The 26,360-nt window shown below is 46.3% G+C and overlaps 1 protein-coding gene across 4 annotated transcripts in view; it reads left to right on the top strand.

The window, feature by feature from the left end:
* The window catches only part of FXR1 (FMR1 autosomal homolog 1), a 290,993-nt gene extending 265,518 nt beyond the window's left edge, over positions 1-25,475 (top strand). For all 4 annotated transcript variants that reach the window (XM_086944361.1, XM_086944363.1, XM_086944362.1 and 1 more), the window contains 2 exons: positions 4,935-5,026; positions 24,444-25,475. In XM_086944361.1, coding sequence (XP_086800487.1) covers positions 4,935-5,026; positions 24,444-24,611 — 260 coding nt within the window. In that variant the 3' untranslated portion in view covers positions 24,612-25,475. The remainder of the gene's footprint in view (positions 1-4,934; positions 5,027-24,443) is intronic.
* Positions 25,476-26,360: the final 885 nt, after the last annotated feature.

The raw sequence follows: 26,360 nt of genomic DNA, 5'->3' as shown, positions 1-26,360 counted from the left end.
AACCGTCTCGGTGTATGTGCGCGGTATAAAAATTTTTTAACATAACATAACGAGTAGGAACTCAATCAGCTAATCCTCAACTTCGTATTTCAGAAATGGGGAACTCCCAATTTAGACCTCTTCTTGTCTCAAGGGAACCGAAAATGCTGGTTCTTCACTAGCTGGGAACCTCCGAGAGGGTCATGGGAGAATGCTTTTTTTTTTATACGATGGTCAGGAATCTTTGCTTACGCTTTTCCCCCATGCCCGCTCATTTCTAGGGTTCTCATGAAGATGAAAAGAGAACCATGCCAGCTGATCCTCATTGCTCCACATTGGCCTAACCAACCCTGGTTCACAGAACTCCTACTCTCGAAGTCCAAGCCTCATCGCCTTCCAGTGACCATAACCCTATTGACCATGAACAAAGGATAAGTCCTGCATCTGCATCCAGCCTCTCTTCAGTTGCATGCTTGGCACCTGAATTCAATGAGTTCAAGGATCTAGACATCCCTCAGTACTGTATGGATGTTTTTTTCTAGAGCTAGAGCTTAGTCCACTAGCAAAACATATAGATTGGAATGGAAGCGTTTTTGTTCTTGGTGCCTTCAAAACAACATCCACCCTCTCCTCTCATCTCTGGAACACATTTTGGCTTATCTTCTTTCTCTGCCAAAATCAGGACTGGCGTATGCATTTGTGAGGATCCACCTTGTTACCATTTCCAGTTACAGGAGTACTTCCAATTCTTCGTCTTTGTTCTTCTCGTATCATCAAACAATTCATGAAAGCATTTTTCAGGACTTTTACTACGATTCAACCTCTTTTGCCTGAATGGCTTCTCCATATAGTCCTTTCTCCACGGATGAAACCACTGTTTGAGCCAATTCACAAAATAGAGCTCAAATTTCTCACTTGGAAAGTGGCATTACTTCTCACTCTTACCTCTGCAAGCAGGGTAAGTGCAATTCAGGCTTCACTATAAAAGAACCCTACTTAACAATTCTCTGACGACTATGTTTTACTTAAAACAAATCCTAATATTTATTCAGAAAGTTCTAACTCAGTTTCACCTTATTGAGCCCGTTGTCCTCCACTTATTTTTTCCAGATCCATCCTCACCTGTGGAGAGATCTGTTCTTTCATGAGATGTTAAAAGATGTCTTACGTTTTATTTGCAGCAAATACGGAAAATGGATCAGTTGTTGGTCTCATATGAGCCTCCACTACTGGGTGCTTCAGTCGCAAAGAAAACTATTGCGCGATGTATTGCCACAACTATTCACCTCTGCCTTACTAAAGAGGGTAAAACACTCATGGCCAAAGCTAAAGCACATTCCAGGAGGGCAATGTCCTCTTGTGCTGCCCTGTTTGCAAGCGTCCCACTAGAAAAAGTTTGCTGTGCCGCAAAATGGAATAACAGACATACTTTCAAATGGCACTATTGTTTGGATCTGGCGACTTGCAGTGACACAGCTGTAGGACAGGTGGTCTTTCATCATCTGTTCCAATAGGGTAAGCCTCTGTTTTTAGAGAGGTTTTTATTTATTTTTTAAAGTAGTTTTTTCCATTCTAAAGATATAAAATTGTTTCTTGCTTTTATGTTTCTCTACTGGTATGCTAATAATGTAACTACATTATGATAGTTTTTTTTTCAACTATATATACAAAAAACTATATATATATATATATATATATATATACACATATATATATATATATATATATACACGTATATAAACATATATATTGTTAACCGCCATCCACTATGAGCATTTGTATTCTCTGATGTTTATCTATGCAACTGCTATTTGCTCTGATTCAAGCATGTGAATCTATGAAAGATCCAATACTGAAGAAGAAAAGGACCTTACCTGTAACTACAGTTCTCCAGTATTGGCATCTTTCAAAGATTCACATGCGACCCCCCCCCCCCCCCCCCCCCTCCCTCACAATGAGGCTTCCCTTATTTCCTCAAGTATATTACTTCACGCTTGTGCTTGAAAATCAGAGGAATTCAGATAGCTTGGGAGTCTTCTACAGGGTGCTGTTGTCTGATTGGTCATTGGTTAAGAGTAGCCAAGATATTGCAGTGACTATTCATTGCATTGTAGCCTATGGTTATGATTTTGACTGCTTTGAAAGTATAGTGAAGGACTCCTACAGCAACAATAGGGATGATTCAAGCATGTGACTTCTTGAAAGATACCAAGTACTGGAAAACTGTAGTTACAGGTAAGTAATTCATTTTCTTATCAACTTGAGTCTCCTGTTAGCAGCTCTTTTCATAGAGACCAAAATACTGCTTATTACTGGGCATTCCCTGAAAACTGAATTGCCCAAAACTACTCTGAAAATCTTGATTTCATCTTCTGTGAAGACGTTTTTCAACATTAAAACGGTTGCAGGCACTTTACCCAGTGGTTATGCATGTATTACAAACCATTTTGATGGGTCTGTAGGAAATTTGGAAATCAAGCCTGGTATGACTAAATTGCAAGTTAGCCATGGCAGGTTATAAATATAAGAAAGCTTTTTGCTTATTCTTACATTATTTCTCCTAAACCTAATAGTCCTTGAAAAAACAATTCTGAATCACCATTTCAATTGTGGACAAGAGTAGAGCCTTCCACTTCATTCAGGTAAGACCGAACCACCAGAATTCAGTCCACTGTTTAAGGGATTACATGTGCAAGCTCCCTTGTCCAGGATGTTCTCCCCTACAGATAACTTCGGAAGCAACCTGTAAAGTTAGTTACAGTTTGTCAAAGAAAGTTACTGCTCTTCTGAAAAGCATGCCAGTTGTAGACGTTGCTAAAGTTTTCATTCAAACTTGAGTTTCTTTTTCACCAGCTGTTATGGCGCCTGTTGTGGTAAATAACGTAGTAGGTATCCAAGCATCCTGGAGGAATCAGCAGTGGATGGAATTTTGAAATATTACTAATGTTTTAATGAATCCTTATAATGTTATTAGGTCCTGATTGCTCCTCTGGATGAGTGGGACACCATTCTAATATTTTCTTTTTTGGGGGGCTGGGGGTGAGAATGATTACCTGCTCTTTTATCTTTGGAATAGAGGACCCATCTTTAGTGTTAAAACCGAGATGGCTAGTACATTTTTGCTCCCTTCCTTGAATAGACTATCACCTTCCCAAAAATGAGCTTGATATGTTTAAGAGGGATTAGTTTTCCATAGTTGCATTCATTAATACATGGTATAACTGTGTAAGGATAGGTTTCATATGACCAAGAGAAAAGCATCACAATAGTTGCTCGACAGACCTATAATAACTCTAACAATGGATGCTGTATTGTTCTCTGATTTGGTAATTTGATGAGAACACCACGGCATTAATGAGAGTGCAGTATAACATCTAAAAAATCTCATTTTTATGCCATAGGAAAACATATGCCTAACAATTAGATGCATTCATATGGACTTTTTTAAAGCTGTTACATGAATTTTCTTACGGTATCTCATGTTTAAAACCCTTCAAGCGTAGCTAGTTGTCATTCGTCCACTGTTAAATTTATTGAAGATTTGTTGGTGGTTAGCCTGGTCATGTTTTAAGCTGGTTTCATTTGTCTCATTAGTGTAGCTTACACTGAAGTCCAGTAGCACATGATGCTGTAATTACATATAAACCTAAGTAGTGATAAACATGAACGCTGTGAGACTCCACCTTAATTTCACTTAGAATGCCTTTTTAATGGGTTTCATTTAAACCAATCTAAAATTAGTGTGCAGCAACCCAACCCAAGCCTCACTGATCCTGGGTTGCATATGTCAGTGGTTGAATGTGTTGCTACTGTCTATACGGAACATGATCATGGCTGGTGACTGTGAAACACTGTATTTTTCTTAAAATACCTGTGTAGATTCTAACTTCCCAAGATCTTTTGTAGAAGAGGAGAAATAGGGATCAGTCTGTAGTTATGTTATTTTGGAATGATCCAGTGATGACTTTTCATATTCATGGTGACCCACTTTTGATTGAGATCTGACCCAAGTGCCACTCTTAAGAATGGCATTAATAAAGTTTGTAATATAAGAAGCAGCTGTAGGAAGAATTGCATTATCTTCCACGCTGTTACATTTAGAGCACTGACTGGGCTCCTGGTTTCTGCACTGGATGCCTTGCTGAACTGAACATGCGCTGGATAGCTTGTGTTCTAAGGGAATTGCTATGCCGATAGCTAGTCGTCGTTGAATTAATTCAGTTTACTCAGTAGATTGCTAATCTGTTCAATCTTAAGTGTTGCTAGTCCATAGTTATGTGGCATATGTTCAGTACACGGTGGTCATCTTTAAATGTTTGTGTTCTTAAAACAAAAGAAACATAATTTCAAGATGACAGTTGAACGTGCCTGTGGAGCACCCTTCTTTCATTATCTGTTTTATTTTTTTTAAAGAAGAAATGTTCATGGTGGTATATAAAGCCAATAGGTGTAATGGGTAAGACCTGCTGGTTTTGCTTCGCTTGTTATTTGATGGTTTTCAGATTTCTGTGTTTAAAGTTTCCTTTTCATACCTGGGCAAAGGTCAAGTTTGCGTCGGGTTCCAGTTTTTTATTTTATGGTTTTTGCTAACTAACACTTCAATTGAACCCAACTCCAGTTGCATCCTGATGTCTTTTTATTCCAGTTTGTGGATTTGGCTGAGTTAGTTCGGAAGTTAATTTAGGAATCAAAATAATCAAACTCACAAATGGGCAAGCAATGTGTTCCTTCTCTATTATGCTTGGAAATGTTGCATAGTTCATAAATTAAAACTGTGATTACTATGCTAATCTTTGTTAGTTAAATCTTAATAATTTAGGAATGTATCATGCATCCCAAACTTAAATTTTTGGTCTGTAGCAATTCTCATTTAGTGTTATTATATAGTATTGCTGAAATATTTAAATTTGATGCAAATTTAGCATCTACATTCTCAACTTATTTTTATCCAACAGTTACTGTGGCAGACTATATATCAAGAGCTGAATCTCAAAGTAGGGAGAGCAACCTGCCTAAAGAGTCACTAGCAAAAAGCAAGAGGGACATGGTAAGAATCATCACCTTAACATTTTTACCTAATGCATGCTTTTTTCTTGTGAGTTGTCTCAATTTGGTTGTCGCCTTGAATGATACATAACTTTTGCACAACACATGTCCCTTTGATTCCATGTTACTGACATGTTTTTGGCCACATGCCTTTGCTGCAGAATTTAGTGCACCTTTAATTCTTGGATTTCATTTGGTGGAGAGCAATCAATATTCTACATGGTATCTGCTCTCAGTACTTACAAATTGAGAAAGGTTTTTTTTTTAAAAAATAATAAGTTTGCTGGCTGAAGCTGTCTTACTTAAACTGTTTCATGTAAAATGTGCTGTTTCCTTGAAAACGTAAGGAATGATTACATTTTCTATGTGAGTGATCATACATACGCATAATGCTGCTTTACATGTGAAATCCCAGGAGGATACTACTGATTATTCAATGCTTTCTCTACAGGTTAAAGACCTGAGCCATCTGGATAAACTTAAAAAGTTAGCACTGATTAAAATGTGGGGAGCTTGTTCAGCTTCGCAGAGGTCTCCTACAAATGCGTGTTTTATATGTTTCTTTGGCTGATTGGGCATCCATTCACCAAAAACAAGAGGAGTAGTCCAGGCAATAATCTGTTTACAGACAGTACGATTGAAAAAGAGCATAGGTATCACTGAAGGAGGATGGAGCCCATATACTTGAGGAATAAAATGATAAATAGTTAAATGATATAGCAGAATATCTATTACAGTCGTAAAATCATTCTTTATTCGGCTAGTTTGCCATAACATTTACTACAATATAGAAAAATTACAAAACAAATCATACAGTTATACTATTGATAAATTCAGTTAAGATGTCCATGTACAAAAGAAAAAGAGCAGCTTAACATAGAATCCATACATTTAAATAATATAATAAGACTGGGGACACACACCTCCTATTAACCATGGCACAACAAAGTGTAAACTGCTGTACAAACACAGATGTTAATTATTGCTAAAACATCAAAGCCAGCTTGCAATTAGTTAGAGTAACCAAATTCAGAATTGGAACCAAAACCTTTTCCAATGGCAAGAGTATAAGCCACCTAAAAGCATAAAGTGCTTTGTCCGAAAGTGTTGTCACACGGGCAAGTCAGAGGAGTGGAAAACCGCATACCCTGTGGTAGGAATGCAAAAACAACGGTTGATGGACAGAATGCAGAATAATGTCATACATTCACCCCTAAATCCATCGTTTTTTTGCTCACCATACCATTCCAGTTTAAACCTAGCCATAGGCAAATCAGTCTTGACCCTGTGCCTCATGGGAACAGTCCACCCCGAACTGCCAAGCCAGGTCATCCCTTGACTGGAAACAAGCATCCTAGGACCGGTTTCAGGGTTTATCCCCTCTTCAGCCAGGATAGCTTGATTCCAGTGGCATGAAGAGCACAGGACCGATATCTGGGCATGCCCGTTCAACTCGGGGTGACAAAATGCAGGCGACTACGATAAAAGCTGTATTCAGTGTTTATTTTTTAAAATATTTTTATTAATATTGCAAACCAACAAAACAAAAAAGAATACAAAATAATCATCAGGCAAAGTGTACAAAAAAACAGTAAACATAGCAATTTGAGAGACCAGTAATATCATAATCAATGTGGCAGATGAGGGGGTGTGAGCTTGTGGTTGGGACTCCGTATACCATGGAGCCATCGCACTATACTCCCGTTCAGCAGTCCAGTTACCAATCCATCCTCTAGCACACTCATACTTGTGTACACACGGGGCCATGCCTGCCACGATATCCAGAAATCCTCACAGACCGCTTTCCAGGGATGAGGCCACTGCCAGCGGGCCAGCAGTGGGTGACTGGACACCCCAAAGTGGTTCATCTGCAGCAAGTCATCCCCCATGGTCCACTTGGGGACAGGCCAAGTAGCACGATGTCCCAAGCAGGCAAAATCGGTACCTTACACACTCCCCTGGCCACATCCCTACAAATCACCTTTTTCACATTCTGCCTGCTTCATCAGCTCCAAACCCCATCTGTATACATCCCTGCCCCAAGATCACTCCAGCTCATAGTTTACTCTCTGCGAGCAATAATCAAAGCCAGATCCAGAAATCAGTCCTTAGGTTTCCAAGCTGCGGTGCACTGTGGAGGTCCAGTAGACACAGCTGGGGCTAAGCATGAAGTACCGGTCGGTGGCTCTATTGACCACCTGAAGAACTAAAGCCAATTATAATGGCAAGAGTGAGCAAGACCATACCTTATGGAAAAAGCCAGCATCCTTCTCAAAACAGAAAGGGCACTATGACGCTACAGCTGGGAACATAGCGTGAATGCTCCGGGGGGTGAGATAAGCCTGATGTAGGGATACGTTTGAAACAGCCATTCTGGGACACCGTAGGGGTGCACTCTAGAACCCTCTTCCAGGTCTGCCTCCCAGCACAAATCCGAGTTCTGTAAGGTGTGGCCGGAGCCCTGCAGGAAAGCTCTATAGAGGAGCATGACCGCCTTCGTCCGATCTGTAATGAGAAAAAAAAAGTCAGTCGTGCTCCGGTGGTTTCACATCTCTTGAACCCCACCATTCACTTTTCTGCAAGCCAGTGCACTGCGGAACAAAACGTACCTGTCAGGGAGGTCATAGGTCTCCTGGGGTTTCATAGGGTGACACAGTTTGCCTCCGGTAAAAAGATCACCCAGTACCATGACCTTGGCTGTCGTACACCTATGGACACCAGCCAATCCCCCTTGCCGCTCCCAGTGTTGAGCAACCAGGAGGGAAAGCTCGCATCTGTACAGCGCATCGTTATGTGTTCTGATCAACACATTCGAAGTTCGCACACTAGAGGCAGGAGCATGTTTCAGCAAGACACTAGCCAATAACTCCCTGGACTGGAAGCCACCCTCCTGAGTACCCAAACCATCTCTGAGACAGGACCGCCACCTAGCCACTAATTGTAATTGTTCTGCAATTTAATACCTGTTCCAAATCGGCTGCTGCTAAGCCATCCTCTATCACCGGGAGGCGTGACTTCCAGAGTGCCACAGGCTGCAGCAAAGTGCCCCAGTAAAATGACAACAAGGTACTTTTTAAGTGCCTGTAAAAACTTTTGGGGCAGTTCAAACTGAAGGGCCGCGAACAAATAAAGGAGAAGGTGCAGGACAACCATCTTGGAAACCGCTACCCAGTCACTCTCTGAAATCGGTAATGTGGTCCAGAAGGCCACCGACCATCTCAAACAAGCAGAGCGTGGCCCTAGTTGCTATCAAATAACAGTTGCAGCAAATTATAACTTGCAACCCTCGGGTATTGAATAGTATATTTCTCCCACCACAATGCTGAGACCGTGGGAATAGGCCTGCAATCCACTACATCACCCCGAAGGGGATAGACCCAGGACTTGCTCCACTTGACCTCCATACCAGTATAACAGACAAAATCTGATAGCACTGACACCGCCCCTTTTAAGTCAACGTCTGCACACATCAGATACACCTATCTGCATAGAGAGAGAGAGATGAGAACAATCAGAAATGCGGTGCAGATCACAATAGTGTTGTCCCAATCGGACTGTTCGAGCAAAGGGTTCCATGGTCAGGGCGAATAGCAGCAGGAGGAGGGAAAAACCCTGGCGGGTGCCCGCTACTCCACAAACACCTCGGAGACCAGGGAGCAAGCAGGCAAGTGTAGGGGAGCTTTGTCCGTGTGGCAAAAAGTAAGCTGAGGCCCATACCAAACATGGTAGCATATAAAAACTCCCAACAGAGCAAGTCAAATACCTTTTTAATATTCACTCACAGGACCCGATTCCTTTCCGGTAAGCTCTCTTGTTGGTCCAAGGCCAGGAGCAGGGGAGGCCAGTCTGGTCAGGGAGAACCAGAGAGCACATATGAGGGAGCATGCGCGTTGTTAAAACCTTCCTCAAGCTTGTGAAGTCTGTGTTAATCATCGAATAAAAGTGGTAGGCGTCAAGGAAGAGCGGGTCCTTATCTTTCTTTGGCAGTGAATAAATAGCGGCTTCACGTCGGGAGGAAGGAAGTAGACCTCGCCGTCGGGAGTCATTAAAGGAAGTCTGAAGCGTAAGGAGAAGTTCTGAAGCATAAGCAGCATAGAATTTTATAGGTAGACCGTCTAGCCCTGGCATTTTACCCCTCGCCAGGTGCTGGATCACATCCCATACCTCCTGCTCAGTAATATCCACCCCCAATTTATCTGCCACCTCAGAACCGAGGGAAAACAGTCAGGAGTCCGCAATGTAACTCAGCATATCCATGTCATTACACCCGGTATCTGCAAAAATCCAAATCTGTATAGTGGCAAAGGAACACCACACTAATCCTGTCGTGGGTAAAGACATCCTGCCCCGGTGTTGCTCATTCTGCTGTCAGAAAACAAAAGGAAATTACAAAAAACCCCACCAAGGAAAGAGACATAGGACCATCTTGTCTAAACAGCACAGCACACAGGGCCACCAAGGAACCAAATGAGGGCCAAAGGGTTAACTAGTTCCTTAACAGAAGGTTGCAATTAGGAAGGGAACCGCCAGTTAAAGGAGGAGAGAGCAGCACACAGACAGTCAAAATAATTCTAGTGGATCCTGCAAGCACCCCTTCTACCTCCCAGCTTGACCCCCCAGCCCCACCTCCAACCCACCTGCCCGCGTTCACACCAGACCCCTTTCCTACCCAGATCAGGACTGCACACAGGATAAAAGATTCACGCAATCATCCTGCTAACCAAAACAGCAGCCGAAAGAAAAAGAAGCAACGCAAGGTGATAATAAAGTGCCAAAAAAATAGCATTAAACGATATCATTCACTGACCCAGGGTGACCCCCAATAAAGTGCTTTCAAGCCCTGGTGCAACTAAGTCCTCTGAGTCGGAAGTAGAGCTGTGATAATCTGTAGATGGATGTTGAGAGGCACTCTCTCTGCTCCCCAGTGACGCTGCGGTCTCAACCCCCCTCATTTGTTTTGTTTCAATGCCCTCAGTGATGACATGGGCTGGGACGCCTGCCTGTGCCGAGATCGTTGTCATTGCAGGAGCCGACGCTGCCGCAAATCTGGTACCTCAGTGCACACAATGTTTTTAGGTCTCGCCTAGCGACGCAGCGCATGTGATGCTCGCGGAGCAGGATCTGTTGTCGTGGCTTTTGCTTGCGAAGGGGGACAGGAGATGTGCACACGTACGGCGCTGCTTCCCACATTGCTGTCCAGACATGCACGCTGGCCGGAGGTACGCTCGCTGTTTGAGGACAAGAGATGTGCACACGGCAGCACTGCTTCCCACATCGGTGTCCAGACACGCACGCTGGCCGGAGGTGCCCTCGCTGTTTGAGGACAAGAGATGTGCACGCGTACAGCGTGTCTTTTGCTGCTCAGCAGCGGCGCTGCTTCCCACATCGGTGTCCAGACACACACGCTGGCTGGAGGTGCACTCGCTGTTTTATTATTAGCGAAGTTAGCAGCTCCTAATAAACACCTCCCCCAGCTCAGCCATGGCTTCTCGGTTGTAAGAGGTGGCGCAGCAGGCTGGCATCCCTTTGCGAACAAGTTTGTTACACATATAAAGGAGGTACGGTCACTGTTTTATTATTAGCGAAGTTGGCAGCACCTAATAAATAGCCCCTGCAGCTCAGCCATGGCTTCCCGGTTGTAAGAGACGACAAAGCTGGCTGGCATCCCTTTGCGAACAAGTTTGTCACACATTCAAAGGAGGTCGTGTCACCAAGATCGAGGGTCTAAGGCTCAAGATTCAGGAGACCTTCAACTTAAGTGCAAACCGGCAGAGGTTCTTCTACCGGAGGAAGCAGGTAACTAATACCCGCCGAACAAAAAAAAATATTCATGCAGGATCTTGGAAGCGTGCCCTGGATCGAACAAAAAATAAGGTTACAAATACAAAAACTGATCAGATTGGTCTTATTCACAAGCAAACACGGTAGCGCCACTTTACACAATTTGCCAGTGAAGCGCTACTTTTGTTTTCTCTTCTGTCTTTAAACAAGTCAGTGTTCACTTCTCCTACGCTGCCCCTCCCCCTCTCGATTTCTTCCTCTTCGTCTCGCTCCTTCTCACTTTTGTTTTTCACATTACATACTAAGTAATGAACGCCCCTCCCACCTCCCAAACCGTATCGAGTGGTGAACCCCATGGCCATTTATTTATTTAATACATTTTCGCAGCGATTTACTTGCCAAAAATGTTCATGGCTGGCTCTTGCAGGGCTCTTAGAGCAATACCAGACCCTTGCCGTGGCTCTGGCTCGACGGTCATTGTCGTTCCCTTCTGCCCCAACCCCCTTCTCCTCATCACCCTCTCCTTGTGGCTGAGGGAAGCAACTCAAGGAACGGAGGATCCTAGCTTTTGAAGTCTCATACCACCACTCCTGAGGTAAAACGCACAAAAAACCTCCATCTCCAGGCCATTCATCTAAAAGCTGAGCGTGTCCTCGTGCTTTTTCATGTTTCCACGCCCTCCCTTTGTCTTTCCACTTTGTGACTTTAAAACTTTAATGCCTCCCTACGACTCTCCATGCACATCCAAAACCTCAAATAATTTGTGGGAAATGGCAACACGGAATATATAGGCTTGGGTCTGAGACAACAGAACAAGAGTACAGATTACATAGGACAACAGGCTCTGGTCTTAGACAGCAGAGCAATCCCTATAGATCCCTACTGTCGGGCATCGTACAGCAGAGCTACCCGCAATGTGACAAACACCTTACAGGCACTGGCCTCCCACAGTAGAGAAGCCTTGAATGTATAGTAAGGCATCTCACAGCAGAGCTACCTCCAAAGTAACAGAAACCTTACAACCACAGGCCTCAGACAGCAGGGCATTCCTCGAATTTCACAACTCTCACAGGCGTTAGCCTGTATAGAGCAAAGCAAAGTCTTAGGGAGCCTAGATTGTACAGAGATAGGCACCGTACAGCAGAGCGACTCCCAAAGTGACAAAAACTTTATAGGCACAAGACTCTCACAGCAGAGACATTCCTTGGATTTTACTCCTCTTACAGGCGCTAACCTGTAGCAAGAGAGCAACGCCTCAGGAACCTAGAATGCCCAGAAACATCACTCAGATTTATGCACTTCACCCCTCCTCTCAGTATTGTGACACCCACAACAGGGCTCTGTAAGAAGTCCTGCAATTACTGTCAGATCAAGAGAAACATATCTCTCAAATCAGCACTGTCACCAGAGGCCTGTAAAAAGCTAGAACATCAACAGCTTTTAGTGTGGATTTTATTTGTGAAATCAGAGGACGCTGTGAAGAGTCAGGAACGTGAAAGTGGTGTGTGCTAGAGATTAGGGTTTATTCTGCAATCATGTGCCATCAAAGTGGTCTCAGTGGTCATTGTTGCATAGTCTATGGAAAAAGTCCAGGTTATGCTACTAAAGGCAAAGTGAGAAAATGGTATAGATTGCTCTTTGTAAATAAACATTTGCAATGCAATAGGTTTTGCATTTGAGAAATTTTAAGCTATTGGCATTGCAAATCACAATGTCTTTTATTTGTTTTCAAAACCAACACATAAATAAAAGGTTTGTTATTTACAATGCCAGTAGCTCAAAGTCTCGCAAATGCGAGACCTATTGCATTGCAAATGCTTGTTGTCTTAGAGATCAAGCCATTCTCAGGCTACAGATGGGTCAGTGAAGAAATGTAAGTGTACTTCATCCTCAGCCTGAACTTGTAGCTGAGCAGGGAAAAGCACAGAGTAAAGCAGGTCCAAGTCACATAATTTTTTCTTCACCTCTAGGAATGAGGCCCACTGTGTCTGCATTTGGAGACCGCAATCAGGGTGTTTGGACACCTTAGCACTGTCCAATGCAAAAGGGCCATGTGCACGTGCCTGCTGCAGGAGGTGATCCCTATCTCAAAAAAATGCAAGAGGCATGCCACCACCAGATCAGGCGTGGCCCAAGGTTGAGGCAACTGCGCCAGTACTCTGAGCCCGTTCCAAAGCATAGAATTTGAAAAGGCCTTCTGGGGCCAACACCTGCAGACAATCTTCCAAGTAGGCCAACGGGGAATCAATCACCTGCGACATTGTCAGGTAGGCCCACAATGCAGATATTATTCTGGCGGGTACGACCCACCTGATCTTGTAGCCGGACCCCCTGGCGCTGTGTTTGCGCCTCCAGAGCTGTGATGTAATGGTCCATAGATTATACGGTGAGAGTAAGGGATTGCACAGTGCCCTCCAGAGCATGGATCAACTCTGAAAGTTTCTGTCAGTCTCCTGAATAAGGCCCAACTCTACTGAAAGCAAATTAATTTTACCTCCCAAGCGTTCCCCAAAGTTGTCTATGGCAGCCAGGATTGCCTTAAACTTGCCATCAATATAGTTCTATCTCAGCTTCCTGCATCCTTCTTGATCCCTTCATGGGGGCCCTTGTGGTCGCATCATCTTTGGCTCATTGCGTGCGCTTTATGATTAACCCAACAAGAAAAGAAGAGAGCGCCGAAGATGTATGTAGTGGCGCACAACTAACTTACTGTAAACCCTTTCAAGTAGTCCAAGAGTAAGCCAAGAAAATAGCTCACCACATGTAAGGTAGGTGGGGGGGGGGGGGGGGGGGGGGGGAGGGTGAAGTCAGAATAATACAGAAGGGCGTAACACAGTAATGCACACGATCCAAAACATAAAGGATATGGCCTGACCTCCAGGGACAGATCAACCACCCAGGTTCATAGCACGAAACACCAACGGGAATCCGCCTCCGAAGGACCACGCCCGAGGGACCCGGCTCACTAAACACTGAACGTCCTACATCGGTCCCTGAGACATCCCTCAATAGCTGGAGGGGAGGCGGTTCCCTGCAATATTAAGAAGAGGCAGCAAGGTTGTCACCAGGAGCCGCCGCAGGAAAGTATCCCCGCACACCAGACCCCGCGGTCAGCATCCACAAGTCACGAGGGTACCTGTTACGAAGTGACAGGACACACAGAGGCAGTCAAGGAGAGCGAAGAGGAAGACGATGACCTTCCCCCTCATGTTTCTCCTCTGTTTTGTGCCCCCTCCACCTACTACCTTCATCGAAACCAGCTACTTCATGGAAGAAGACTACCCCTTTGAGGAAGACAACTTCCTGGGACCCGAGTGTGCTCACGTCATCTTATCACGAGCATGAATTACAGCCCATTACGAGAGCGCAGACCTTTCAAAACCCCGAGTCTCTGGAGAGAATGTTGTCGCCGCCCCGAATGACTGGGAAGATTCAAGACCGATAGAGGGGGTTTTCCGACGAGAGGAGCCTGGCAGAGGAGCACAAACCGCGAGACTCAGACCTGGTACAGACAGCAGTCTACGTCGTGGAGCCGATCATTTTGCCCGTCAGGAAGTGCACCCGCCCAGCAAGATTTAAACACACGCCAGTAACCACCCGCGAGTCACATCCAGTTCCAGATGATACTGGAATAGGTGTACACGCGGGCGTGCACCGAGACAAAGTACGATTTTTCCATGTAGAATCATAGTGTGGCACATACTTTTACCTTTATGAATCTGCCACCTATGGACTCGGACTTTTGACAGACTCTTCATCTGTGTTTTGTATCCTCATTCAGAGTAACTAATAGTAGCTCACCCCTCCCTGGAACCGAACGGCCCTGAAAAAAACTTGATTTACGCAAATAACACAGAAAGATCCATTTTTTTCTGTTTCATGAATGAAAGCCGGCATTACATAGCACGCGCAGCGTGCTTGCTAATAACAAACACGAGCAGCTTTGCAACCGATATTATCTGAAAGAAACACGTTAGTGTTAGATTCCTTACCTTAGAATATCCCCAGGCGTCAGTCTGGATCCGGAAACCTTTGCGTAGCAGTACCCCTGCGCGTCGGTAGGCGTCGTCTGCAGGCGTCCCCTGCGGCTCCGCGTCCGTCGTCGGCGTCGTGCGCCGTGATGACGTCGCTGGAGTATATAGACGCCGCCTCCGCGCGCTGACGTCAGTTCTTCTTTTTTCCGCGCCAGTGGACGCAGATCTGAAGAGCAGTACTCCGGTCTTTGACCAAGTTTTTCGAATTGTTATTTCACTCTTGTGCCTGATAGGATGCCTGGGTTCAAGCACTGTGATGACTGTGAGCGCACGATGTCGGTCACGGACCATCACCGCCTCTGTCTCCGGTGTCTGGGCCCCGACCACGACGTGGACTCCTGCGTCGACTGCCGGGCCCTCACCAACAAGGCTAGGCGGGAGCGGTCCCGCAAGCTACTGGAGCTCCGGGTGTCGGCCCCACGTCGGGACCGGGAGCGGTCCTGGTCCGGCCGGAGGTCGAGAGAGCGTTCGAGGGAGCGGTCGCGGAGCTGCGCCGAGCGTTCCGGAAGTCGACACCACTCGTCGGGCTCATCAGGTAAGAAGCACAAGAAGTCGGGGCGTCGTCATCGTACCCCCGACTCCCCCCGACGCTCGCGCGATGCGGCCGGGGGCTCGGGTGACCCCAACCCCGCGGCTCCGCGAGAGTCGCCGGCGCGGCCTGCCTCATACCCTCCGGTCCCTGGGCACGGCGCGACGCCTGAGGAGATCGAGGCGTTCCTCATGGCCATGAGGGCGCTCGGTTCTCCGACGGGGCCTACGGTGCCTTCGGGCCCAGTGCCACCATCTGGGGGCCCTAGCGGTTCGGGTGTCCCTGCCTCGGCGCCGTCGGGTGCTCCGGCCCCGGCGCCGCCGACGGCTCCGACCCCGGCGCCGCAAGGGCCTTCGGGATCGGCGCCGGCTGGTCTTCCGGCCTCTCCGGCGCCGTTACCATCGGGGTTACCCCCGACGCCGTCCCCGCGCGGCGCCGGTTCTCCGGTGCCGGCTCCGGCCGGCAACGGGGCTCCGACGCCGGCTCCGGGCGGCGCAGTCCCCTTACCTTCCCCGACGCCGGACGCTGAGTCGGACCGGCGTCGCTCGACGCCGGGCTCGGCGCCGGTGGGGCCCATGAACCCCGAGGAGCCGGTCTACATCGTTGACTCCGAATACGGAGAAGATGAAGAGTTCGGTGAAGGTTGGGAGGGGTCCGAGGACCCTCTGTCACGCGAGTGCCAGTATGACCCGGACTGGACAGGTGACTTGGGGGATGCCAGTGGTCTGGACGACTCTCCTAACCCTGGTTTGATCTCTCCTCCTTCCGTGGCATCGGTGGAGGGAGCTGCATATTCAGTGGTGCTGATGAGGGCTGCCAAGGCCTTACACCTTGAGCTCCCCGTCGCGGCCGTGAGGCCTAACATCCTCACTGAGGTCTTCAAACCGCAGTCATGCCCACAGGAGCCACTGCTGCCGTTTAATGAAGCCTTGTCAGACGTTCTGCTGGGCACGTGGTCCAGGCCCGCTTCAGGTGCGCCTGTTGATCGGAACGTGGCCAGGCGACCCCAAGTTCCTGTCTACCCACCCCACTCCTGAGAGTCTGGTGATCCAGGCCTCGACCTCCCAGTCCGCATTCCCGTCGGCCCCGCCCGACCGGGAATCCAAGAGGTATGACCAGTTTGGCAAGAAGGTCTTCTCGTCCATTAGTTTGGGCCTGCGGTCTTGCAACACCGCTTGCCTCTTGGGCCGCTACACCCACTCGGTGTGGGATACGGTCGCGGAACTGCTGCCAGAATGCCCCATAGAGGTGCGGGCAAAACTCGGTCAGGCTGTGGCTGAGGGCCGAGATGCAGCGAAATATTCGATACGGTGTGGTCTTGATACGACCGACTCGCTGGGCAGAGCTATGTCAACGACGGTGGCGATTCGTCGCCACGCCTGGCTGAGATCCGCCAACTTTTCGGCAGATGTCCAAAATACATTGATGGACATGCTGTTCGATGGCTGTCACCTGTTCGGTGACAAGGCGGACCACGCGCTGGAACGCTTCAAGGACTCCAGGGTCACGGCCAAGTCCTTGGGTCTCTCGACCCAGCGTCAGCAACCGGGTTCGTTTCGTCCCTTTCGTGGCCAAGGAAGGGGCGCCCCCACACGTGCTGCCAGCCACGCGCCGCAACAATCCTTTCAACGCGGTGGCGGCCGTGGAAACCGCCGTGGTGGCGGTCGGGGACAACGGCGGGGTCAGACCACACCTCCCCCCGCAGCATCTGCCTCAAAATCCTCCTAGTCCGTGCTTTCGGCCCCATGTGACGCCAGTGGGTGGCAGGGTTTGCCATCACCACGCTCACTGGCGCACGATCACTTCGGACAGGTGGGTGCTGCAAATCGTCCGAAGGGGCTACTCCCTCCCCTTCGAGGCCACTCCTCCAGCCATGCCACCGCAGAACCACCGTGTGTCGGGGGACCACTTGACACTTCTGCAGGAGGAAGTTACGGCCCTCTTGGCCAAGGGGGCCATCGAGCGCGTTCCTGGGCCAGAAGTAGGGCGTGGTTGCTATTCCCACTACTTTCTGGTACCCAAGAAGGACAAGGGGGGCCTACGTCCTATCTTGGATCTAAGGAACGTCAACGGCTTCCTCCGGAAGGAGAAGTTCAAGATGTTGACGTTAGCTCAGGTCTTGGCTGCTCTAGACCCATAAGACTGGATGGTAGCGTTGGACTTGCAGGATGCCTATTTTCACATCCCCGTCCTGCCGGCCCACCGGCGTTACCTGCGGTTCACGGTAGGCCAGGAGCACTTTCGGTTTATCGTGCTTCCCTTCGGCCTTACCAGCGCCCCACGGGTGTTCACAAAGGTGATGGCGGTGGTCGCAGCCCATCTGCGCAGGTTGGGGGTTTCAGTCTTCCCCTACCTAGACGACTGGTTGTTGAAGGCGGGCTCGCCCCAGACAATCGTCCACCACCTTCAGATGACGGCAGACCTCTTGCACGACCTGGGGTTCTCCATCAATGTGCCGAAATCACACCTGTGTCCCTCTCAAAAGCTCCTTTTCATCGGAGCGGTTCTGGACTCGGCGCAGTTTCGGGTTTATCCTCCGGAACGGCGGGTCCGGGATATACAGGCTTTGATTCCCATCTTTCAGCCGCTATCCCGGGTTTCGGTCAGGTTGACGCTGCGGCTGCTGGGACTGATGGCTTCCTGCATCCTTCTGGTGCATCACGCCCGGTGGCGGATGCGGGCCCTGCAGTGGGACCTGAAGTTTCAGTGGGCCCAGCATCAGGGCAACTTGTCCGACCACGTCTTGATCTCGGAGGGCACTGCGAGACAACTGCAGTGGTGGCTTACGGACCGCGATTGTGTCAGAGGCAGATCCCTCTCCCTTCCCCAACCGGAGCACGTTGTCGTGACGGACGCGTCCCTCCAGGGCTGCGGTGGCCACTTGGGAGAGGCAGAGATCAGAGGCATCTGGTCTCCGGCGGAGTCCCGGCTCCATATCAACCTGTTGGAGCTGCGGGCGATTCGTCTGGCACTGAAGGCATTCCTCCCCTTTGTCAACGGGAGTGTAGTGCAGGTGTTCACCGACAACACCACCGCCATGTGGTACTGCAACAAACAGGGCGGAGTGGGGTCGTGGACCCTTTGCCAGGAGGCTCTGCGCCTCTGGCAATGGCTGGAACGTCAGGGCGTGACTCTGACGGTTCAACACCTGGCAGGTTCTCTGAACGCCAGGGCGGACGAACTCAGCCGTCGGTGCTCGATGGATCACGAATGGCGTCTGAACTCGGACGTGGCGCAAGGCATCTTTCTGCAATGGGGAGAGCCTTGGTTAGATCTATTCGCCACAGAAGAGAACGTGCAATGTCATCAGTTCTGCGCGTTGGAGTTTCCAAGACGGCACTCGCACGGCGACGCCTTTCGGCGCGAGTGGAGTTGCGGTCTGTTATACGCCTTTCCGCCTATACCACTTCTGCCCAGAGTGCTGAAGAAGATCAGGCGCGACCGGGCCCAAGTTATCCTTGTGGCTCCGAACTGGGCTCGAAGGTACTGGTATCCCGAGCTACTCAGCATGTCAGTCGGTCCCCCGATCCGCCTGCCCCTTCAGGAGGACCTTCTGTCGCAGCAGCAGGGGACGGTCCTCCACCCGAACCTGTCCAGTCTCCACCTCCATGCTTGGAGATTGAGCGGCGGCAGTTGAGGCCATTTGACTTGCCTCCTGAAGTCTGTGAGGTTATTCTGGCAGCCAGGCGTCCCTCCACTAAGTCGGTATACGCCTGTTGGTGGAACAGATTTGTGGCATGGTGCACAGCAAAGGCTGTGGATCCTCTTTCTGCCCCTCTTTCGGAGGTTCTTCTGTTTCTTCTTTCTCTTGCCCAGCAGGGCTCTGCTCTGGGCACTATCAAGGGCTACCTTTCTGCCCTTTCAGCCTTTTTAAGGCTTCCTGATCAGCCTTCTTTGTTCAAATCCCCGATTGTAACTCGATCCTTGAAGGGCATCACTCACATGTTTCCACCTGTTCCGTTTGTGATGCCTCAGTGGGATTTGAACCTGGTTCTGACCTTTCTGATGTGTGCTCCCTTTGAGCCCCTTCATTCTTGCCCTCTCCGTCTCCTGACTTTAAAGACGGCTTTCCTGGTTGCCATCACCTCTGCCAGGTGGGTGAGTGAGCTCCAGGCTCTTTCTGTCAAACCTCCTTTGTCTATTCATCCTGACAAGGTGGTTCTGAGGACTAGACCTTCTTTCCTGCCCAAGGTTGTTTCGGCCTTTCACATCGGGCAGTCCATCACCCTCCCTTCCTTCTTCCCGCCTCCGCATCCTTCAAAGGATGAAGAGCGGCTCCATCGTCTGGACCCAAAACGTGCACTTTCATTTTATATGGATCGCACACGCCAGTTCCGGGTGGATGACCAACTGTTTGTTGGCTACGTGGGTGCGAAGAAGGGACGGGCGGTCTGTAAACGAACCATCTCTCGATGGGTCGTTCTCTGCATCAAAGCGTGCTACTCTTTGGCTCGGAAGGAGCCTCCTGTTGGGCTGAGGGCCCATTCCACTCGGGCCACGGCGGCTACTACTGCCCTGGGCCGGGGAGTCCCCTTGCAGGACATTTGCCAAGCGGCTACGTGGGCCTCGCTGCACACCTTTGCGAGGCACTACTGCCTGGACAGTCAAGTCCGGAGGGATGGCTTCTTTGGCCGTTCTGTCCTCCAGGACTTTCTGGTGTAGTATTGTATTGGTTCGCAGACCCACCACCGGGGTTGGTATTGCTGGGGTATGTATTCTAAGGTAAGGAATCTAACACTAACGTGTTTCTTTCAGATGAACAAGTTACTTACCTTCGGTAACGATATATCTGTAAGAAACATTAGTTAGTGTTAGATTCCTTACCGAACCCACCCATCCTCCCCGTTCTGCGAACTGATACCTAGGGTTAAGGACATCCCTTTCAGGGCCCTAGTTTTACATGGCACCAGTGTTGGTTCTCTCATGGCTCTGCGTCTCCTGGCGCGGAAAAGCTGTGTACAAAGAACTGACGTCAGCGCGCGGAGGCGGCGTCTATATACTCCAGCGACGTCATCACGGTGCACGACGCCGACGACGGACGCGGAGCCACAGGGGACGCCTGCAGACGACGCCTACCGACGCGCAGGGGTACTGCTACGCAAAAGTTTCCGGATCCAGACTGACGCCTGGGGATATTCTAAGGTAAGGAATCTAACACTAACTAATGTTTCTTACAGATATATCGTTACCGAAGGTAAGTAACTTGTTCATTAGTCACTATCGCTTAAACTTTTAACAATAGTTGACACTTCACACTGCACGTACTCGCAATAAGAGAAACTGGCATGCTCACCACTTATGGCCACAAGCATGCTCATCAACCCGCGGCCAACATCGCACATTTCACGGTGGCAGTTGAGACAGGGTGCAGTGCACCTATAAACCTTTTAAAATTGCAAGCATGACCACTATAGTTGTAATCATGCCTGGAAAACGCGGTGTATTTTGCATTTGTACGAGTGGCCATGCACGTATGAGTGACAGAGTGTTTCTAGTACCACTTGGGCGATAAAGGAATGGAATTTATAACTACAAACAAAAGCCATTGTTTTTATACATGTTAGATGTTGTACCGTCTTGTTCATTTTCTGTTCACAGGTATTTTAAAATTGATGGACCCAGAAACACCGTTAGTCCATCTAGCATGATATGCACACCTTAGCGTGTGTGCAAAAATGCATTAACACATGGTTATGATTTTTACCACTCACTTTACTCACTTTTCACCACAAGTGGCATAGAGAGGTCCTGAAGAAAGCTCCTTGCTTTTTACAGTGAGCTGAAACATGTTGACCAATGGATTATCTAGACACAAATAGTAGTTCTGACACATTATCCACCCCATTCATTTTTTTAATATACCCTGGGCCACTGGGAATAAAGTGAATTTCCCAGAAGTATTTTTAATCTCACTTCACTTCAAGCACCATCACATACAAACCAAAAAACCCACTCCATTGTAATCAGGTGTTGTAGCAACGCTGGGTAGCATTCGGCTACCCAGCTGGGGACCCTATGATGAAGCATGACCCCAACCATGTTGGTGTGTGAGGGTTATTTTTAAAAGCCCACGTGGTGCCAGACTCTACCGGGTTGACCTAGCCACTCTTAAGTGGACCATCTCAGTTGAATATTTCATTACTATTTTGGGACAAGGACGGCCTACATACTGTCCTAACTCTCCCCCTTGTTTATAGAAGAGTAAGCTGTTCTGCCATAGAAAGGTTTAAAGCTAGGCCAGATTCCTAGGCCTCCTAACACCAAGAGCCTCATCGACATTGCAGACATTATTGCCCCTTTTGGTGCTTTTCCGGGGAATTAAGTTTGCATCAGCAGTCTGTATAACTTTAGTTGCAAAGGCCACACAATCCTTTGGTCCTATAATATAGGGGCAGAGCCAGAGGTGAAGTTTGAGGTTCCCAGAGCCACGTTTCCTCCTCCTCCTGTGCGCCTTAAGAAAGGCAAGCGCACCAGGAGCCTGCGGGAGTCTAGGTGTCCTGTCAGCCAAGCTGGAAAGCAATTCCTTCGGACCAGTAGGACCTGTAGATAGTGGAAAGATAGTATGCCCTACACTTCCTAGAGGTCCCTTCCCCTTTCCTACTCTCCTGTCTGAAGATTATCTCCATCTTGCAGCAGGAGATTGCAGCGTTGTTTTTGAAAGGCGCAGTTGAGTTGGTGCCAGACCAGCAAATTGGACATGGATGCTGCCTTTGATACTTTTTTGTTCCCAAAAAGGATAGCTCACTGTGGTGAATCCTAGACCTCAGTATCCTGAAATATTACCTCAGACAGGAAAAGTTCCATATGCTGACTCTAGCTCAGGTCCTGATGGAGTTGGAAATAGAGGCTCGTTGGTGTCACTCAATTTTCAGGATGCTTATTTCACATTCCAATCCTGCGATCGTATTGGAAGTGCCCATGTTTTTGGTGCAATCAACCTTCTCTCAATATGCCGTACTTTTGTTCGACTTAACATCTGTACCCTGAGTCTTCATCAAGGTGATGACGGTGGTTTGCAGCACATCTTGAGTGTACTACGGACATCATATCGGACAACCATCTCTTAGTTGGCTATTGTGGCAGGAGTAAGGGCAAGGCTGTTCCGAAGCACACGTTATCCTGCTGGATCATCCTCTGCTTTAAAATGTGCTATACGCTTGCCCAAAAGCAACTACCTCAGGGAATCTGGAGGGCCCCATTCCACTACAGCCAAGTTGTCGTCTTATGCCCTTGCATGAGGTGTCACCATTGCAGACATCTGGAAGGCAGCGACATGGAAGTTTTTTCTGCAAGCCTTTGCCAAACATTACTGTTTGGACTCAGAGTTGCAAATCTATGCTGCAAGATTTCCTCATCTAACCATCCATCAGCCCTTCTCCTATTGTAAATCTACTCAACAGGTGAGAAATTTGCAGGTAGAAGTTTTCTTCGGTTAATGGTTTCTGGTTGATGAGCTACCTGCAGCTTCCTCGCTGATCCCACCCACCTCCCAGTTAGATTTATATGTAAATGTTAATAAGGTTCCAATTAGAGTCTGGCACTGCCCTACATATGATTGATATTGCTCCATATTTTTCACTCAAAGGCGTTGGTATATTCAACAGGTGAGGAATCTGCAGGTAGATGGAGTATCCACCAAAAATATTGTTACCAAAGGTAACTTACTTTTTCTACTTTCCAGTACTATACCTAGTGTTGGTATTCTTGTTAGCCTTAAGCTTGCCAAATCTGTTCAGTTCATGAACAGAATATGTAAACAAACCAGGGAGTCATAATCGAGAAAATCATACCTAGGACCATATATTTCTCTCCCTTGACCAATTTCCACAAATCCTTTAAGGATCATACCCACGTGAATGAAGTTTTTTTGTGTGTGTGTAAACTAGAGTGCAGGTTTGTGAAACTGCTATAAAATTGTTAGATAACATCATTTGCTTTTTCTGTGAAATTATTGAATTGTAACTACAAGGGCACTATATTGGTGATGTGCAAATAAGCTGTTCATATGCGTAATTTGTAGCAATCTATCATTTGTCTTTTACATGTATTATATTAAAATTATTATTAAAGGATCACATATTTGCAATTTCTTTTCTTTTGCAGAGCACGCTTTAGGGCCCATATCAACCTTGGTATGCCACTACTCCTGTATTACTTAATTTAAAAATAAAGTATTGCTCTATATACTTGTTAAACTTTTTGCTCAAAGATGCACATAGGTTCCGTGTAAACCCTGGAATCGATGTCTACTGTCATTTCTTTTTGCAAGGCTTAATGAAAGAGAGCTGCATAGCCATCAACATGGGGTAATTTGGTACGGACACAAACTCCAGGACTAAAGTTAATTTTGTTCATCGTCCTTTCCCTATTAAGAGTTTTGCTTCGACAGTTCCTTGACTTAGTTTAACCAGAGACTTGTTTCTTGCAAATCTTTCGAGTTTTCTTCATGGCTTCTGACATTCACTGTCATCTTCAAAGTTTTACGTTTGATGAACACCTCTAACATTTTCTTGGGCTTATGTCTGAAGAAGCATACATGTTACTGAGTTCTTTCAATTCTATAGTTTGACATTTAAAGTTGTATAGGCAAGAATAACCATGTTGTGCACCTTTGTGCGATGAGCCCTATACTGTGGTCTTATTTACCATACAGCTTCTAGAATCGAACTCATACCGGGCAAGTAGTAGTAGTGATAACCAAAATATGGGTGTGCCTAATTGAGAATGCTGCAAATTCTCTTTTGTACATTGCTCAGCAAAGTAGACATGATTAATAGTTTCATTGTTTAACATTTCAGGCTAACTGGCCAATAGTTAAAATCAGTGTACTTGTAAATCAAGCTTTTGAATTTGTAATAACATGTGTTGGTGAACAAAAGGTAAGGAACTTTCTGCAAAGGCGGTTATTGTTCACTTGTGAACAGTGATTTCTTCATTGCTTTTTAAACATATGAACTTAATACTGACCTCAATTTCAAAGTGTAAGCCAGGAAGAGTACTTTACATGATAACACATGTATATTATTGCTCCTAGATATTTGGATGTTAAAATGTGTTCTCTTTTAATATTTAAGGCGAATGTGATAGAAGAACATGTTCCATCTGACAAGCCATTAAATGGCCCATTGGTTGCGTCTGTTGATACTTCAAAACCACAGTCAATTCCACCCGAAAGAAGTCTGTCAACTTCTCTTCAAGAAGATGAAGGCAATCAAGAAGCCATAGTTAATGGTGTTTCATAAACTGAAGTTCTAGTTTACAGTTCTTTTGCATTACATTTTACAATAGTGCTTGTACGAGCTTGCCAAAGATAGAATAAGGATCGCCAGATTTACACCGCACTTTCAGTTCCTACATTTTGGAATACAGAAAGGGGAGGGATCCTGAAAAATCCTATGTTAAACATAAGTTGACACCTACTGTGTTCTAAATACATCATCAGATGTGCCTTCAGAAAGTATATGTAACTTGAAAAATGCTGGCTATATAGGAATTGTTATTTTGTTTTCAGGATATGGCAAATGGGTGGGAGGGGTTGGGGTTGTCCCTACATCATAATCTTTATGAAAGCATTAGCTGCTTTTCTTACATTTGTAATAATATGCAACCACTTCGCCATGGAGGAAAACAAGAAAGAAATGCAGTCTAAAATATTTTGCACTGAATTGTAATTTCTCCATTAGTTAAGTCTGGAAACTGGTCTGTTTTAATAAATGTTTTTTAAATGCTGTATGTAGAGGAAAGCAACTGCAGACCACTGGAACAAATTTGTCAATTTTTCATCTGCAGGGATATTGGAAGATGTTGGCATTGACTGTTCTATAACAAGGATTTGTTTGGTTTATTTATTAAACTGTACAGTATTTAAAATCAAACAGAGCTTTAGTTTAAACACTAAACTGAACATAGTCATGTCACTAAAGACATTATCCAAACTACTGAATGATAAATTTCCAGAAGGTTTATTCTGTATAAACTAAATATGTTAGTCCTTAGAAGAGTACATTTTTGTTTTGGTTGTTTGATGTGCAATATGTTTTTGTATGTAGGTAGTAAATAATAAACTTTGATCTTCCATTTTCTGATTAAATCCTTTTTTCCTTTTATGTCCTTGTTGAATCTTTTTTAGTGTTTGTCTGCAGGCGTATTCAGTTCTTAGTAAAATGTAATTACTTTGTCCATAAAAGATCAAAAGGTTTGTGTTCCAGGCTCTTGGTACCTTTGGCATTCATGCTAAAAACAAATGTTTCTGTTCAAATTATTTGTATTACCTGACTACTAGGTGCAATGACCTTTACAGAAAATGTCATAGCATATTTTTGACGTAGTGCAGCAGCAAAACCAATTACAATTTGCAACTTGTCAGTGAAAAACTGTTATGGATAAGAAGGGCTAAAAATGGTTAACACTTTTACTGTTCGGCCATGTTTTAGTGGCATTACTTGTATTTTATACATTACTTTTATTTAAGATCATAAAGTTGAAAGAAATATAACAATATTTAAATAAAGGCCAACAAGTATCTAATTTAGAACTAAATAGATCTTTTCTTTGGCTTGAATATACATTGGAATGTCTTCTCTCTGTCACATTTTGCTGCAGCTGTTACACCTATCATCGTTTATTGTTTGATTAGAAAGCAGTTCAAGTAAGTTGGTAATAAGAACAAACCTTGGGCACACACTAAGAAAATGTTATATACTGGAAAAAAAATCTGTTAAGTAATAATCCTGATTAGACATTAACAAGATGAAGAAAATATGTTCCTCTCGAATAATATAGTCATCCAAATATTTGGCCTCAGCAGAGATCTTTTATTCGTAGATCTTTTTCAAATGTTCATGTAGCCAACACGCGTTACGTCGGTTTAGCAACTTCATCAGGGCTACAACAGTTAATAAAAATAATAAGCAGGGATACAGACTCCAAAAGTATTCCAAATACAATAGGCAAATACATCACCATCACCAACTAGGGTAAGGTTGTGATTA

This window comes from Lissotriton vulgaris, chromosome 11, assembly GCF_964263255.1.
Source record: "Lissotriton vulgaris chromosome 11, aLisVul1.2, whole genome shotgun sequence".
Taxonomy (NCBI): domain Eukaryota; kingdom Metazoa; phylum Chordata; class Amphibia; order Caudata; family Salamandridae; genus Lissotriton; species Lissotriton vulgaris.
This window is presented reverse-complemented; position numbering and strand designations above follow the sequence as displayed.